The sequence below is a fragment of the Bubalus bubalis genome, chromosome 10 (assembly GCF_019923935.1).
Source record: "Bubalus bubalis isolate 160015118507 breed Murrah chromosome 10, NDDB_SH_1, whole genome shotgun sequence".
Taxonomy (NCBI): Eukaryota; Metazoa; Chordata; class Mammalia; order Artiodactyla; family Bovidae; genus Bubalus; species Bubalus bubalis.
The window spans coordinates 103,493,270-103,510,007 of record NC_059166.1 but is presented as its reverse complement, the minus strand read 5'-3'; the positions used below and the strand labels follow the sequence as shown (position 1 = coordinate 103,510,007).

General features: G+C 41.4%; 2 protein-coding genes across 8 annotated transcripts in view; one reads left to right on the top strand and one right to left on the bottom strand.

The window, feature by feature from the left end:
* Positions 1-8,813: 8,813 nt before the first annotated feature.
* PHF3 (PHD finger protein 3) overlaps positions 8,814-16,738 on the top strand; it is a 168,527-nt gene continuing 160,602 nt past the window's right edge. For 4 of the 7 annotated variants that reach the window (XM_025294956.3, XM_025294957.3, XM_025294955.3 and 1 more), the window contains exon 1: positions 8,814-9,154. The gene's annotated coding sequence lies outside the window, so the exon portion shown is untranslated. The remainder of the gene's footprint in view (positions 9,155-16,738) is intronic. The other 3 variants (XM_025294953.3, XM_025294950.3, XM_025294952.3) reach the window with 1 other exon arrangement.
* LOC112587299 (translation initiation factor IF-2-like) lies at positions 8,835-9,848 on the bottom strand. The gene has a single exon (XM_025294238.3). It carries the CDS (start codon positions 9,846-9,848, stop codon positions 8,835-8,837), a length of 1,014 nt encoding a protein of 337 aa, XP_025150023.1.

Here is a 16,738-nt window from a genome sequence, read left to right as displayed (position 1 = left end):
AATTTAACATTTTTATCAATTTTCTGCACCTTACAGTTAATTGTTTCAATTATTCCCCATCTTTACTCTGATACAGTGCTGTTGCTGTTGTTCAGTCACTACGTCATGTCCAACTCTTTGTGACCCCATGGACTACAAAGTGCCAGGCTTCCCTGTCATTTATTATCTCTCAGAGCTTGCCAAACTCATGTCCAGTGATGCCACCCAACCATCTCATCCTTTGTCACCTCCTTCTCTTCCTGCCCTCAATCTTTCCCAGAATCAGGATCTTTTCCAATGAGTCAGCTCTTCCTGTCAGATGGTCAAAGTACTGGAGTTTCAGCTTCAGCATCAGTCCTTCCAACAACCAATCAGAGTTGATTTCCTTTAGGGTTGACTAGTTTGATCTCCTTGCAGACCAAGGGACACTCAAGAGTCTTCTCCAGCACCACAATTTGAAAGCATCCGTTCTTCAGCGGTCAGTCTTCTTTATGCTCCAACTCTTACATTTGTACATGACTACTAGAAAAGCCATAGCTTTGACTACATGGACCTTTGTTGGCAAGTTGATGTTTCTGCTTTTTAACACCCTGCCTAGGTTTGTCATAGCTTTCCTTCCAAGGAGCAAGTGTCTATTAATTTCATGGCTGCAGTCACTGTCCATAGTGATTTTGAAGCCCAAGAAAATAAAATCTATCACTTTTCCCACTATTCCCCCATCTATTTGCCATGAAGTAAAGGAACTGGAAGCCATGATCTTCTTTTCTGAATGTTGAGTTTTAAGTCAGCTTTTTCACTCTGCTTTTCACCTTCATCAGGAGACTCTTCAGTTCGTCTTTGCTTTCTGCCATTAGAGTGGTATCATCTGCATATCTGGGGTTGTTGATATTAGTCCCAGCAATCTTGATTTTAGCATGTAAATCATCCACTCTGGTGTTTCCCATGGTGTTCTGTGCATGTAAGTTAAGTAAGTGGGTGATATGCAATATGCAACCTTAATGTACTTCTTCCCCAATTTTGAACCAGTCCATTGTTCCATGTCTGGTTCTAACTGGTGCTCCTTGACCTGCAAATGGGATTCTCAGCAAACAGGTAAGGTGGTCTGGTATCCCAATCTCTTCAAGAATTTTCTACAGTTTGTTGTGATCCACAGTCAAAGGCTTTAGCATAGGCAATGAAGCAGAAGTAGAAGTTTTTCTGAAATTCCCTTGCTTTCTCTAGGATCCAGTGAAAGTTGGAAACTTGATTTCTGGTTCCTTTTCCTTTCCTAAATCCAGCTTGTATATCTGGAAGTTTTCAGTTCATGTACTGTTGAAGTCTAGCTTGAAGGATTTTGAGCATTACCTTGCCAGCATGTGAAATGAGCACAATTTGCATGGTAGTTTGAACATTCTTTGGCATTGCCTTTCTTTGGAATTGAAATGGAAAATGACCCCCAGTCCTGGGAAACACTGCTGAGTTTTCCAAATTTGCTGGCATATTGAATGCAGCACTTTAACAGCATCATCGTTTAGGATTTCAAATAGCTCAGCTGGAATTCCATCACCTCCATTAGCTATGTTCATTGTAATGATTACTGAGGCCCACTTGACTTCACAGTCTAGGCTGTCTGGCTCTAGGTGAGTGATCACACCATTGTGGTTATCCAGGTCATCGAGAACTTTTTTGTATAGCTCTTCTGTGTTTTTGCGCCTCTTCTTAATCTTTTCAATTTTTAATGGTGACAAGCATTTTTTATACTAAAATCAATCTTTTTATCTGCATCATGGTCTTTCATGACCACTTTTCCTGCCAGGCTCAATTTTGCAGGATCCAAATTTTGTCAGTTTTCATTCTATTAAATATTTTTTTATAGTCAATTAGTTAAATCTATGATTTTTCTAGTAGTCATGTATGGATGTAAGAGTTGGACCATAAGGACGACTGACTGCTGAAGAACTGGTGCTTTTGAATTGTGGTGCTAAAGAAGACTCTTGAGAGTCCCTTGGACTGCAAGGAAATCAAAGCAGTCAATTCTAAAGGAAATCAATCCTGAATGGTCATTGGAAGCACTGGTGCTGAAGCTGAAGCTCCAATACTTTGGTCACCTGATGCAAAGAGTTGACTCATTGAAAAAGACTCTGATTCTGGAAGAGATTGAGGGCCGGAGGAGAAGGAAGTGACAGAAGATGAGATGGTTGATGGCATCATTGACTCAGTGGGCATGAGTTTGAGCAAACTCAGGACAGTGAAGGACAGGGAGGCCTGGCTTGCTGTAGTCCATGGGATTACAGAAAGTTGAACACAACCTAGCAATTAAACAATAAATGTATTGTCAGTTTTCACTACTTTTAGTTGTCTTGTCTTATTTTCTGTCATATTTAATTTTCCTAAGTTAATTGGGAGTTTTCAATGTTACCAATTGTTCAGTCGCTAAGTTGTGTCTGATTCTTTGTAATGTTACCAGTACAATCTGATTGTTTTCAAAAGATTGTTTAAGACAGTGTCATGCATGAAATTAGAGCTTTCCCAGTGTTATTATGTGGGAACTGGATAAGAATTGCATAGTTTGGGTTTACATCTGGAAGCAAAAAGCAAGATAAATGAGAATCTGGGTTTTCGGATGGTTCAAAATAATAGAGTTCAAAGAACATGCTTTGTGACAAATATGCTGGCTTTTTAAAGTTAGAAATCTTTGTTTTGTATTGTGCTAAGTCGTTTCAGTCTTGTCCGACTCCTTGCGACGCTAATGGAACATAAGCCCACTAGGCTCCTCTGTCTATGGGATTCTATAGGCAAGAATATTGGAATGGGTTGCTGTGTCCTCCTCCAGGGGATCTTCCCAACCCAGGGGTTGAACCGCAACTCTTACATCTCCTCCATTGGCAGGCAGGCTCTTCACCACTGACGCAACCTGGGAAGCCCCACCAGTATTGAGTTGGCCAAACATTTCCTTCCGGTTTTTAAGTTAAAATGAAAGATGCATTTTTTAATTTTCACCAAGAACTTTATTGAACAATGTACTCATTGTTCACCACCATTTTGTTCCACTACCTTCTGCCATTTTTTCAGACAATGATGGAATTCCATCCTCCCCAGACTTTTTATCTCTTTGAGCAAAGAACTATTCCAGGTGCCTTTTACAGTCTTCCAGGGAACTGTAAAATTTTTCCATTAAGAGAATTTTGTAAAGACTGAAATAAATAGACATCCAAAGGTACACTGTCTGGTGAATACAATGAATGAATCAGAACTTTCCACCTAAGCTGTAACAGCTTTTTCTTGGTCATCAAAGAAACATGTAGTCTTGCATTGTCCTGATGAAAGGTTATGCCTTTTTTGTTGACTAATTCTAGATGCTATTCATTGACTGCTGCCTTTAATTGGTCTCTTTTGTAGCAGGTACTTGTTGGAATTAATCTTTTGGTTTTCCAGCAGGAGCTCATAATAGAAAACTCCCTTCCAATCCTACTTTATATTCAATATCACCATCTTTGGATGAAGATGGGCCTTTGGTATGGTTGGTGGTGGTTCATTTCCCTTGCTCCATGATCTCTTCCATTCCACATTGATGTACAGTATCTACTTTGCGTTGCCAGTCACAATTTGTTTTAAGAACAGAATACTTTTTATGTCTAAGTAGAGAACTTCATGTGGAAATATGGTCAAGAATTTTTTGTTTTCATTTAACTTATGTGAAACTCAAACATCAAAGTAATTAACATAACCAAGCTGGTGCAAATGATTTTCAATGCTTTATTTGGATATTTTGAGTATGCCAGCTATCTCCCACATGGTATAACATTGTTTGATAACAATTAATGTCTTGATTTGATTGTTGTCAACTTCAACTGTTCTACCAGATAGTGGAGCATTGTCCAGCAAGAGATTTTCAGCATAAAACTTTGCAAACCACTTTTGATATGTTCAATCATGGCATTTTGTCCATACACTGCACAATGTTTTTTTTTTTTTTTTACATTTCAATTGCATATTTACTTTTCTTGAAACAATAAAGCATAATATGCCAAAAATGTTGCTTTTCCCTTCCATCTTCAATATTAAAATAGCTACACCAATTTTGATAATTTTTTAAAATGTACGTGACAGCACAGGTGTCACAGTATAATGTAGCAAAATTGTTTCAAATAAAGTTAAAGACAAGGAAGTGCTACTAGAACCATCTTACACAGAAGAGCTACTAGAGTCATCTTACACAGAAGAAATGTACAAAAAAGCTCTTAATGACCCAGATAACCATAATAGTGTGGTCACTCACTTAGTCAGACATCCTGGAGTGTGAAGTCAAGTGGGTCTTAGGAAGCATTGCTACGAACAAAGCTAGTGGAGGTGATGGAAATCCTAAAAGATGATGCTGTTAAAGTGCTGCACTCAATATGCCAGCAAATTTGGAAAAGTCAGCAGTACATGAACAGAGAACTTCCAGGTGTACAAGCTGGATTTAGAAAAGGCAGGGGAACCAGAGTCAAATTTCCAACATCTGCTGGATCATAGGGAAAGCAAGGGAATTCCGGGAAACATCTACTTCTGCTTCATTGCCTATGCTAAAGACTTTGACTGTGTGGATCACAACAAACTGTGGAATATTCTTGAAGAGATGGGAATACCAGACCACCTTTCATGCTTCCTGAGAAACCTGTATGCAGGACAAGAAGCAACAGTTAGAACTGAAGATGAAACAATGGACTGGTTCAAAATTGGGAAAGGAGTAAGGCAAGGCTGTATATTGTCAGGCTTCCCTTGTAGCTCTGTTTGTAAACACTCTGTCTGCAATGCAGGAGACCCAGGTTCGATCCCTGTGTTGGGAAGATCCCCTGGAGAAGGAAATGGAAACCCAGTCCAGTATTCTTGCCTAGAGAATTCTGTGGACAGAGGAGCTTGGCAGGCTACATACAGTCCATGGCTCACAAGAGTATATTGTCACTCTGCTTATTTAACTTATATGCAGAGTACATCAAGCGAAATGCTATGCTGGATGACTCAAAAGCTGGAATCAAGACTGCTGGGAGAAATATCAACAACCTCAAATATGTAGATGATACAGGCATAAAGTGAAGAGGAACTAAAGAGCCTCTTGATGAAGGTGAAAGAGGAGAGTGAAAAAGCTGGCTTAAAACTCAACATTCAAAAAACTGGAAGATCATGGCATCTGGTCCCATCACTTCATGGCAAACAAATGGGAGAAAAAGTGGGAACAGTGTCAGACTTGTTTTTCTTGGGCTCCAAAATCACTGTGGACTGTGACTGTAGCCACAAAATTAAAAGATGCTTGCTTCTTGGAAAAAAAGCTATGACAAACCTAGACATTATATTAGAAAGCAGAGATGTCACTTTGCCAACAAAGAGGCATATAGTCAAAGCTATGGTTTCCCCAGTAGTCATGTATGGATATGAGAGTTGGACCGTAAAGAAGGCTGAGCACTCAAGAATGGATGCTTTCAAACTGTGGTGTTGGAGAAGACTCTTGAGAGTTCCTTGGACTGTAAGGAGATCAAACCAGTCAACCCTAAAGGAAATCAACCCTGAATATTCACTGGAAGGACTGGTGCTGAAGCTGAAGCTCCAACACCTTGGCCACCTGATAGGAAGAACTGACTCCTTGGAAAAGATCCTGATGCTGGGAAGGATTGAGGGAAAGATGAGAAGGGGACAACAGAGGATGAGATGGTTGGATGCCATCACTGACTCAATGGATATGAGTTTCAACAAACTCTGGAGATAGTGAAGGACAGGAAAGCCTGGCATGCTTCCGTTCATGGAGTCGCAGAGTCAGACACGTCTTAGGGCCTAAATAACAAGAAAAAAGAGCCATCTTATGGAAAAAAACTGAATGAACATTTTCGTCAGCCCAAAAAATGTGAAAGACTTATGGTTTCTGTACTTTCTTGTTATTCCATTTTATTTTTTCATAAATACATGAAAATTTCTCTAATAAGGTAATTTTCCCCCAGTTCTTCTAAGGGGATTTTCTATCTAATGCTCTTCTATTCAAGGTCTCCTGTATGAATTTCTTTATGGTGGGATTTGGGCTTTTCTCATAGCTCAATTAGTAAAGAATCCGCCTGCAATGCAGGAGACCCTAGGCCAGCAAGATCCCCTGGAGAGGGGATATGCTACCCACTCCTGTATTCTTGGCTTTCCCTTGTGGCTCAGCTGGTAAAGAATCTACCTGCAATATGGGAAACATGGGTTCAATGCCTGGGTTCAGAAGATCCCCTGGAGAAGGGAGAGGCTACCCACTCCAGTATTCTGGCCTGGATAAATACATGGACTGTATAGTCCATGGTGTTGCAAAGAGTTGGCCATGACTGAGTGACTTTAACCACCACTATGGTGGAATTTTGTTTATGAAAATAATCTTTTTTAAAAACTTAATTAATTAATGACGTGTAGAGTCTTCATTTCTACTCAAGGGCTATTCCTTAGTTGTGTGTGGACTTCTCATTGTAGTGGCTTCTCTTGTTGTGGCCAGGTGCTTGTAGGCTGAATAGTTGTGGCACATGGGCTTAGTTGCCCCCAACATGTGGAATCTTCCCCAACCAGGGATTGAACCCATGTCCCATGCATTGGCAGGTGTTTTCTTAATCACTGGACTACCAGGGAAGTCCTATGACAATAATCTTCAAAGGCCTTTTTCAAATTTCACATTGAGGTCCAGGAGAAGAGTAAAGTTAGATTTATTTTTGCAGTTGATTTCAGATACTGGACGTGAAACAAACAAAAAAACCAACAAAAAAACTTGACTATCCATTTCTATTTACCTTTCTCAAAAAAAAAAAAAACCAAAAAACCAACACTTTAAAAAAGAGAGATTATAAAACAAAGTTCTGAGGAACTGATGAAGCAAGACAGGGCTTGAACTCTAGGATTCCAGAATTAGAACTATCTAAACTCCTTATATTGTCTCCCTGCTTATTTAACTTCTATGCAGAGTACATCATGAGAAACGCTGGACTGGAAGAAACACAAGCTGGAATCAAGATTGCCAGGAGAAATATCAATAACCTCAGATATGCAGATGACACCGCCCTTATAAGAAAGTGAAGAGGAACTAAAAAGCCTCTTGATGAAGGTGAAAGAGGAGAGTGAAAAAGTTGGCTTAAAACTCAACATTCAGAAAATGAAGATCATGGCATCCGGTCCCATCACTTCATTGAAAATAGATGGGCAAACAGTGGAAACAGTGCCAGACTTTATTTTTTTGGGCTCCAAAATAACTGCAGATGGTGAGTGCAGCCATGAAATTGAAAGATGCTTACTCCTTGGAAGGAAAAGTTATGACCAACCTAGATAGCATATTGAAAAGCAGAGACATTACTTTGTCAACAAAGGTCCGTCTAGCCAAGGCTATGGTTTTCCCTGTGGTCATGTATAGATGAGAGTTGGACTGTGAAGAAGGCTGAGCACCGAAGAATTGATGGTTATGAACTGTAATGTTGGAGAAGACTCTTGAGAGTCCCTTGGACTGCAAGGAGATCAGCTCTGGATTTCTTTGGAAGGAATGATGTTAAAGCTGAAACTCCAGTACTTTGGCCACCTCATGCGAAGAGTTGACTCATTGGAAAAGACTCTGATGCTGGGAGGGATTGGGGGCAGGGGGAGAAGAGAACGACAGAGGATGAGATGGCTGGATGGCATCACTGACTTGATGGACATGAGTGTGAGTGAACTCCGGGAGTTGGTGATGGACAGGGAGGCCTGGCGTGCTGCGATTCATGGGGTCACAAAGAGTCGGACACGACTGAGCGACTGAACTGAACTGAACTGAAACTTCCATTCTGGAAGAGCATTTGGTTTGGGGAGCGCTCAAAATACCATAAGATCTGATAAGAGTAGAGCACAGATCTTCACCACCTGCCTATGAACTATTGCTCTATTAATGCTTCATAGTACATCCTCCATTGTGGCCATCTTGCTGTTGCCTTGAGGCTTAAATAAACAAGTAAAGGTTTTAAAAGCTATCATTTTTTAGTGGGTAATTGCAATGGTTCCTCCAGTTAGGATACATTCCTGGTAGGGTTGAGATAGGAGTTAGTCTAACCTGCTGTGGAAGCACGTAAATTAAACCAGCGTTTTTCATATTTTTTGGTTTCAGAACCCACCCCTATACGCTCTTAAAAATTACTGAGTTCGTAGACTTTTTATGTGGGTTAGTTACATGTATTGATATTTAGTGTCTTAGAAATTAAACCAAAGGACAATTAAGAACATTAAAAAAATAACGAAATACATTGTTAACATAAATACTTATTATGAAAAATACATACTCCAACAAAACTTAATGAAAGAGTGGCATTACTTTAAATTTTTGCAAATATGCGCAATGTCTGCCTTAGTAGAGAATGGCTGAATTCTCGTATCTGCTTCTGCATTAAACTGCTACAAGTTGCTTCGGTTGAAGGAGACGAAGAAAATTTAGTCTTAGGCAGTAGCAAGAACTGGAGACCCTCTGAAACGTCTTGGGGCCCTGCAGGAAACCTATGGCCACCGTTGAAAGCTGCTGAGTTAGATCAGGAGGCCTGTCGAGTCCTGAAAGCAGAGAGGATAGCTAACATGCCCAAGCAGAGAGCGAGGCGGTTCACGAGCGGACTGTGGTGCAGGGCCAGCAGGGATCCCTCGGCTCGGGGTCGGTCGGTTCCGCCGTCGCCCGCCATTCTGGGACCCATGTCCCGTTCATGAAGAGCAGCGCAGGCGGAGAGACGTGCCCGTCAGTATCACATTGAGCGAGCAGTCACCGAGCCGCGGAGGAGAGAGCGCGAGCAGCTCCAGCGGGCCCGCGGGCGGGCCGCGCCCTCGGAGGCCCGAGGCCCGCAGCGCGCAGGCGCGGCGCTGCCCCGGAACGGTAAACAGTGCGGTCACGTGACACGGCCACGCTCCAGCCGCCGGGCCGCCGCCGCACGCAGATGGCCTCGGGGTCTCGCGCCGCTGCACGGTCCCCACGAGGCGCGCTCTGCTGGGGCGCTGAGCGGCGGCGGCTGCACGAAGGCTGAGGAGGGCGGCGCGGAAGCCGGGGCGCCGGGGTTCGCGGCGTCCGGCTGGCCGTGAGGAGGAAGCGGCCTCGGCAGCGACGCCTGCGTCCCGCGCGTACCCCCTCTCGGCGCGCCGGCCCCCTCCTCCGCGCGGCACGGCCACCATCTTCCCTCGCTGCCTGAGGTAGCGCTTGTCGGCGGAGCTGGTGAGTGGCGGCGCGGCGGCGGCCGGCGACGCGCGGCCCTCCCCTTCTGCCCCGCGCCCCGCGGCCTCCCGCCCTCCGCCGGCCGGGCTCCGCGCTTCCTTCCCGCGCAGACCGGGACGCCCCCGGCCTCTTGCGCAACGCCTCGGCCTGCCCGCGCCGCCTCGGCCGCCCGGGACCGTTTGGGCCGCGGTGGCGGGGCCGCCCGGCGAGGGTCGGGCCGCGGCCTTCCCGCCGGCTCCGCGCCCCCGCCTCGGGTGAGTCCCGCCGCCGCGCGGGCGCTCGGGCGGGGAGGCGCGGCGGCGCGGCCCGGAGGCCCAGCCCTCAGGCCTCGCCCCGGCTCTGCAGTGTAGAGCCTGGGGCCCGGGTCCGGCCGCGGAGCCGAGCTGGGTCCCCACCGCCGGGACTCGGGGTCGGCGCTCCATCCTCCCTCCCGCAGCTGCGCGCTTTTGTGGTCGGGCCCCAAACTGTCGCCTCCTTTTGCATAGTTTGAAGTGAGGAGGAGCCCGGAACCTGGCCTTCGACAATACGTGTAATTTAATGAACCACTTGTCGACCCGTGGGTGTTAATGGTGCTAAATAGCTGGTCACCTGACCGGGGGTGGGGAGGACGGAGAAAGGGGGAGAATGCTGGTGCGGCACAGCGCCCTTGCTTCTCCCCAGCCCTGTATCGCGGGGTCCGAGGGTTCGTTCCCATCTTTGAGTTTTTAAATGCTGTTTTTCAAGACTCTGATTCTAAGAAGAGTGTGTGATTATTGGTGCTGTTCAGGAATTATTTGCATGATCATGAATAGTGATTACTGTAGGCGGCAACAACGCTTTAATATCTTCCCGGTCCTAATTTTCATTGCGTTTATTGATAATTTAAAATGAAACAGGTAATAGAGCCTTTGCAAATGCGATTTTTACCTAGTTATTTTAAGCTAGTTGGGGGGTGGGGAGGTACTTAAATACTACATTGTTTTTATTTAGTTACTATTTTGGGTTCGAACTTGTCTTCCCTTTTCTAAGCTGGTTGAGATCTTCCAAAATTGTTTCCATTACTTATTCATTAGCTACCATTTTTTGAATCTTGAATGAAGTATTTGGGATTGAGAAAATGTTTGTAGATGTGTTTTTCTGGTAGGCGAGAGAGGAGTCAAAGAACCAGGACATTTTTGCAGCATTCTTATGTTATTGAACTTGTATCTTCATTCTAGAGCACACATGGTGTGTTGTGAATATTATTGTTTCAAATAGTGATTTCTTTACCATTATTACCACTTAGACCTTTCCTTTATTATTTCTACCCAGTTTCTGTTTACTGGACATATATAACGATATTGAATTTTCCCTCCATCAGCATCGTCGTCATCACTATTTTAAAATATATACTCCATTTCCCCATGATAGTAACAGAATTGAAGGAAGTACTTTTTCACAGTTCTTATTGTGCTGATGAAAACAGTAACAGTTCAGTCAGTTCCTTAGCAGCAGAAAGACATCCACTCAACCGAGGTGAGCCTCTTGTTAAGTATGCAGAACTACAACCTTAGAGTGTAAGCTTTATTTGGTAGCTGTACCGGAGATTTATGAGGAGTTAGTGATGGATGGAGGAGCCTGGTAGGCTGCAGTCCATGGGGTCGCAAAGAGTCGGACACGACTGAGCGACTTCACTTTCATTTTTCCCTTTCATGCGTTGGAGAAGGAAATGGCAACCCACTCCATAGTTCTTGCCTGGAGAATCCCAGGGACGGTGGAGCCTGGTGGGCTGCCGTCTATGGGGTCGCACAGAGTCGGACACGACTGAAGCGACTTAGCAGCAGCAGCAGTAGCAGTGATGGGACAAGTTTCCCCGTTTCATGCAGCCATTTGTTGAAGAACATGGAAATGTAACTAATACTGCTTTTGCATCCATTGGGAGGATAGTGAATTTCTTAACGATCACACTGAATTAGTTACGCGTTCAGTGCTCTTGGGATAGACGTCAGATACCTGTCTAGCTGATTCTGTGACATATTCGTCTGTTGCATACTCAGATAAGTCAAATCTATGAGAAGTGGTCTGTGTAAATGTAGGTGAAAAATCACATTGGTTCAAAGCAACGTTCAGGATGGAGATATGTAAAGGAAGTTGTCTTTATTTATTTAAACCGTAATGTTAAAATCATAATTATTTTGAGTACTAGAATCGGAAAGGGTTGATAATTTTTGACTTTATAATAGCAGTTAATAAAACTTTTTAAAATTAATTTTTCACTGAAGGATAATTGCTTTACAGAATTTTGCTGTTTTCTGTCAAACCTCAACATGAATCAGCCATAGATATACATATATCTCATCCTTTTTGAAACTCCCTCCCATCTCCCTCTATAGGTTGATACAGAGCTCCTGTTTGAGGCAGTTAATAAAATTATTTTTGATGAAAGTTAGTTTTGGGTACTAAAATATAAATAATGGTTATCTTTCTTGACATGGTAACTTTTTACCTTTTTGATATCTCTTGGTTACTTAAAGGTGTTTTTTTTTTTTTATCTTTACAGAGATATCTCATGAAATCTTTTTTAGTTAATAATTTTTAAGGATAATAATCTGGAGGTAAGATCTTTATTATTTTTTAATGAGGAAATATAGTTATTGATTAGCCTCTCAGGTTTGTGGATCACCACCAAAGTGTTAGGGAGTGCAAGGTTCTTGAAGTGCTGACTTCTAAATGTTTTTATTCATTTACATTTCATCAATTCTTTTGGACTTGTGGTTGCTGGATTTCTTTCTTGGAACAGTACATCTTAGGCTCTGTTTCTTTCATTTTTTAGAGCACCCTCTGAGAATCCTGTAATATTTTTTCAGAAGTGTAGATATCTTATTTTTTAACTACAAAAATGACTTGGCAAATTTTTACATATTTCTAGCACTTGCATTTTTAAGAACAGTAAAAAAAAAAATTCTACTTTAATGTTGCCCTTTAATTACGTAATGATATTGACAGTATTGATTTGATTCAAAATATTTGAGACTCAGGTACTATTTGTATTCTCATGGAATGTATTCTAGGTTGAGAAACCAGATTCAGATGGGCGCTGTTAAATCATTGAATTAGAGTTAAAAGAGAAGATATTTTAAGAGTTACAAAACACATTGTATGAGGAATTGCCAATTGTATAGACTGGGCAGTTATTGCCATGGATTGTGTATTTAATCTAGATCATTTTTAATGATCAAGATTTAAATATTTAGAATCATTTGTATAATGGAGTGAGGGTGAAGAGAAACAGTTAAGCAAAAACTTAAATAGTATCCTGACATTTTATCTTTTGTCACAGTCTGACTTTATTAGACAGAATTTTGAATGGCATAGTGGATTGTACACAAAGGCTTAGGTTTTAATTCACTCATAATTTGTGTGAGATGGTCACATGAAAACATTCTAAAATTGTAGACTTTGAAAATAAATTGTGAAATTTGTGGTTCATCATTTCCACAATGATGATGTACACACTAAAGATATCTTTTATTTTTTATATGTAGGGAGTGGCTAAGTGCATATTTCCCAATTTATTTTGGAAGTGGGCATGTCACTTTGTTTTCAGTATTTTAAGGATTTCATTAATGATATAAAGATTGATATGTGTTATGCATGTAGACTCCATAAAGTATAGTAGGTTAAAAGTGCAGGCTTGGGAATCTTGCTGCCTGGATTCCAGTTTGGGTATAGAGACATACCTCTTTTATTGTACTTTAAACAGCATTTGCTCACTTTGAGTCTTCTATATCACATTTCGTTAATTCTCACAATATTTTAAACTTTTTGTCATTATTGTGTTATTGTTTTGTGATTGGTGTTGATGTTAATGTTGTCATTTTGGGTTACCACAAACCACAACCCTAATAAGATGGTGAAGTTAATTGTAAATGTTGTGTGTGTTCTGACGCCTCCACTGACTGGCTGTTCCCTGTCTTTCTCCCTCTCCTTGGGCCTCCCTAGTCATTGAGATGCTATAATATTGAAAGTAGGCCAATTAATAACCCTGCCATGACCTCTTAACTTTGCTAGTGAAGAGTCCATGTCTCTCAGTTGAAATCGAAAGTTAGAAATGACTGAGGTTAATGAGGAAGGCATGTTGAAAGCCAAGATATCTCCCAAAGTAGGCCTCTTGTGCCAAACGGTTAGCTGAGTTGTGGATGCAAAGAAAAAGTTCTTGAAGAAAGTTAAACGTGCAGCTCCAGTGAACATATGAATGAAGAAAGTGAAAGGACCTTATTGCTGATACAGAGAAGGTTTTAGTGGTGTGGATAATCAAACCAAACACAACATCCTCTTAAGCCAAAGTCTAATCTAGAGCAAGGCCTTAACTCTCTGCTGTTCTTTGAAGGCTGAGAGATGTGGGGAGACACAGAAGAAAACTTGAAGCTAGGAGAGGTTGGTTCACGAGGTTTGAGGAAAGAAACTGTCTCCATAACATAAAAGTACAAATGTGTGAAGTAGTGCATGCTGATGTGAAAGCTGCAGCAAGTTATCCAAAGGAACTAGCTAAGATAATTCATGAAGGTGGCTACCCTGAACAACAGATTTTCAGTCTAGTCAAAATAGCCTTCTATTGGAAGAAGATGCCGTCCTGGATGTTCATAGTTGGAGAGGAGAAATCAGTGCCTGGTTTTAAAGGACAGGCTGGTTCTCAGTTAGAGACTAATGCAACTGGTGACTTCAAGTTGAAGCCAGTGCTCATTCTAAAAATGCTAGGGTCCTTAAAAATTACATTAAATCTACTCTGCCTGTGCTCTGTAAATGGAGCAACAAAGCCTGGATGACAGCACATCTGTTTACAGGATGGTTTACTGAATATTTTAAGCCCACTGTTATCCTGTTGCTTAGAAAAAGGTTCCCAAGTGTCACTGCTCATTGACCTGGTCAGTGCACCTTGTAATGCCTGCTCACACCAACATCCGTTCTGCAGCCCATAGATCATGGAGTCACTTCGACTTTCAGGTCTTACTTTTAAGAAATACCTTTTGTAAGGCTCTAGCTGCCATAGATACTGATTCCTCTAAGGGATCTGGGCAAAGTTAGATCAACATTCAGAGGAGTTTGGAAGAAGTTGATTCCAATCCTCATGGATGGCTTGGAGGGTTTCAGAATTTCATTGGAGGAAGTAACTGCAGATGTGGTGGCAATAACAAGAGAACTAAAATTAGAAGTGGAGCCTGAAAATGTGACTTAATTACTGCAACCCTGTAATAAAATTTAAATGGGGGAGGTGTTGCTTCATCCATTGTTCCTTATGAATGAGCAAAGTCAGTGGATTCTTGAAATCTACTCCTGGTGAAGATGCTATATAGATTGAAATGACAATACAGGATTTAGGTATTACATTAACTTAATTGATAAAGCAGCTGCAGGATTTGAGAAGACTGACTCCAGATTTGGAAGAAGTTCTATGGTGTGTAACGTGCTATCAACAAGCATGTCATGTTACAGAGAAATTGTGGGAGGAAGAGCCAATCGGTGTATCAGATTTCATTGTTGTCTTGTAAGAAATTGCTGCAGCCACCCCAACCTTCAGCAGCCACCAGCATTGAGGAAGGACCCTCCATTTGCAGAAAGATTACAGCTTGCTGAAGTTTCAGATGATGCATTTCTTAGCAATAAATTATTTTTAATTGAGGTTTGTACATTGTATTTTTAGACATCATGCTATTGTATACTTAGTAGACTAGACTATAAACATAACTTTTATATGCAATGAGAAACCAAAAAATTGGTGTGACTTACTTCATTGTGTACAATACTCACTTTATTGTGGTGGTCTGGGAATTACACTGCAGTATCTTTGAGGAACACCTGTCCTGGGTACATGACCAGGACAAGTTTTATATTTTATCATTGTTTTAGTAGTGGTACATTTATTTTTTCTTACTGCTACTATTACCACCTGTTAGAAATTTGCTAATAGTGAACATGCTTGGTGAATTGACAGCTTAATTGATCTACATAATGGTCTGGGCCTCGGTTTACTCATTAGCAAAATAGAGTAATCTCATCTACTCTGTTTCTCAAGAGTTGTGAAAGACTAGTGAGATACGCATGCAGTACAGTTAGCATAGGGCCTCACACGTAGTACACGTGAAGTATGTGTTAACTTGGACTGCCATAGTTTTGATGACGAGCTGCTTGTACTATTTCTGTGGTTAATCCATAGTACTGATGCTTCCGATAATGACAATAGGGCATCATAGTTGTAAATTTTAAAGGTAACTTTTTCACTGAGGGCTAAGTAATTCTGCTTTTGCCAGTTTCAGCTTGAGGGTTCGTTTTCTAGGTTGTTAGGTCTTCTCTGATCTTAGTATGGCAGTCATCTTGGATTCTTAAATATTCTTTTTACCTAATAAATTCAGTAACAAAGTTATGATCCTTCTTTTTTTTGTTAGGTAGTTTTGCACATAGATTCTAACTAAAGAAACTGGACCCGAATTTGAAATGGGCTTGTAGAGCAGGTGATGAGGTTGCATTGCTTTGTAGAAATGTACGTTTTAGAATTATGTCAAACTACTCATATTAACCATTTAGTGATTTTTCTTGACTCTGTCCCGAAAGGATAATTTATTCTTCTTTAACATTGTTGTATTAATGGTGGTGAAGAACTGACCTTTGTGTCAGAGGTGGTTTTGAGTTCTGTTACTTACTTACTCTGTAATATTGGGTGTAACTTGGCTCAGCTTTAGCTCACCAAATTGTGTGGCTGTGAAGTTTAAAGACATTATATATTTAAGTTAGCTTGTTGCCTGGCACATAATAGTCCATGAATTTAACTGTAAAGAGATAATACTAGGTAGTGGTTAAGTGTATTGACTCTTGAATGAAACATTTGGGATTCAAATTTCAGCTCCATCACTGACTACAGCAAGTAATTTAATCTCTCTGATCCCAATTTTATTTATTTCTGTATAATCAGGATTATAATCTAGCATTGTCGAGAGGATTAAATTAGTAAGTGTAGAGCAGGATTTCTTAACCTCAGCACTGTTTTTTGGCTGGCTAGTTCTTTATAATGGGACTTTCCTAAATGCAGTGGAGTATGTTTACTAGCTGCCAGTATCATGCGTGCCCTCCAGTTTTGTTGACCGAAAATGTCTCCGTACATGGCCAAATACCCTCTGGAGAGGCGTAATTTCCTCCGCTGGAGAACTGCTGATGTGGAGCAGTGTCGACCAGAGCACATTAAGTTTTATATTTTATCATTGTTTTAGTAGTGGTACTTTTATTTTTTCTTACTGCTACTATTACCGCCTGTTAGAAATTTGCTAATAGTGAGCGTGCTTGGTGAATTGACAGCTTAATTTAAACTGTGGTGTAGGGCTTGGAAGGAACCCAGGGCCTTTGCATTTAGGTCTTTACTTGAATTGTTGTTCCCTATTTATGTGTGGATCACTCCCTCATTTCAGGTTTTGGCTCACATGTTGCCCTTGTTAGCAAGGCCTTCATTTACTGTCATACATAGAAGGCCTTTCTCTTCTCACCACTGTTACAGTGTTTAATTATTCTTCATAGATTTTATAATGTCCTGATACATGTTTGTCCCCTCCTCTACATTCTTATGTGCATGCGCACACA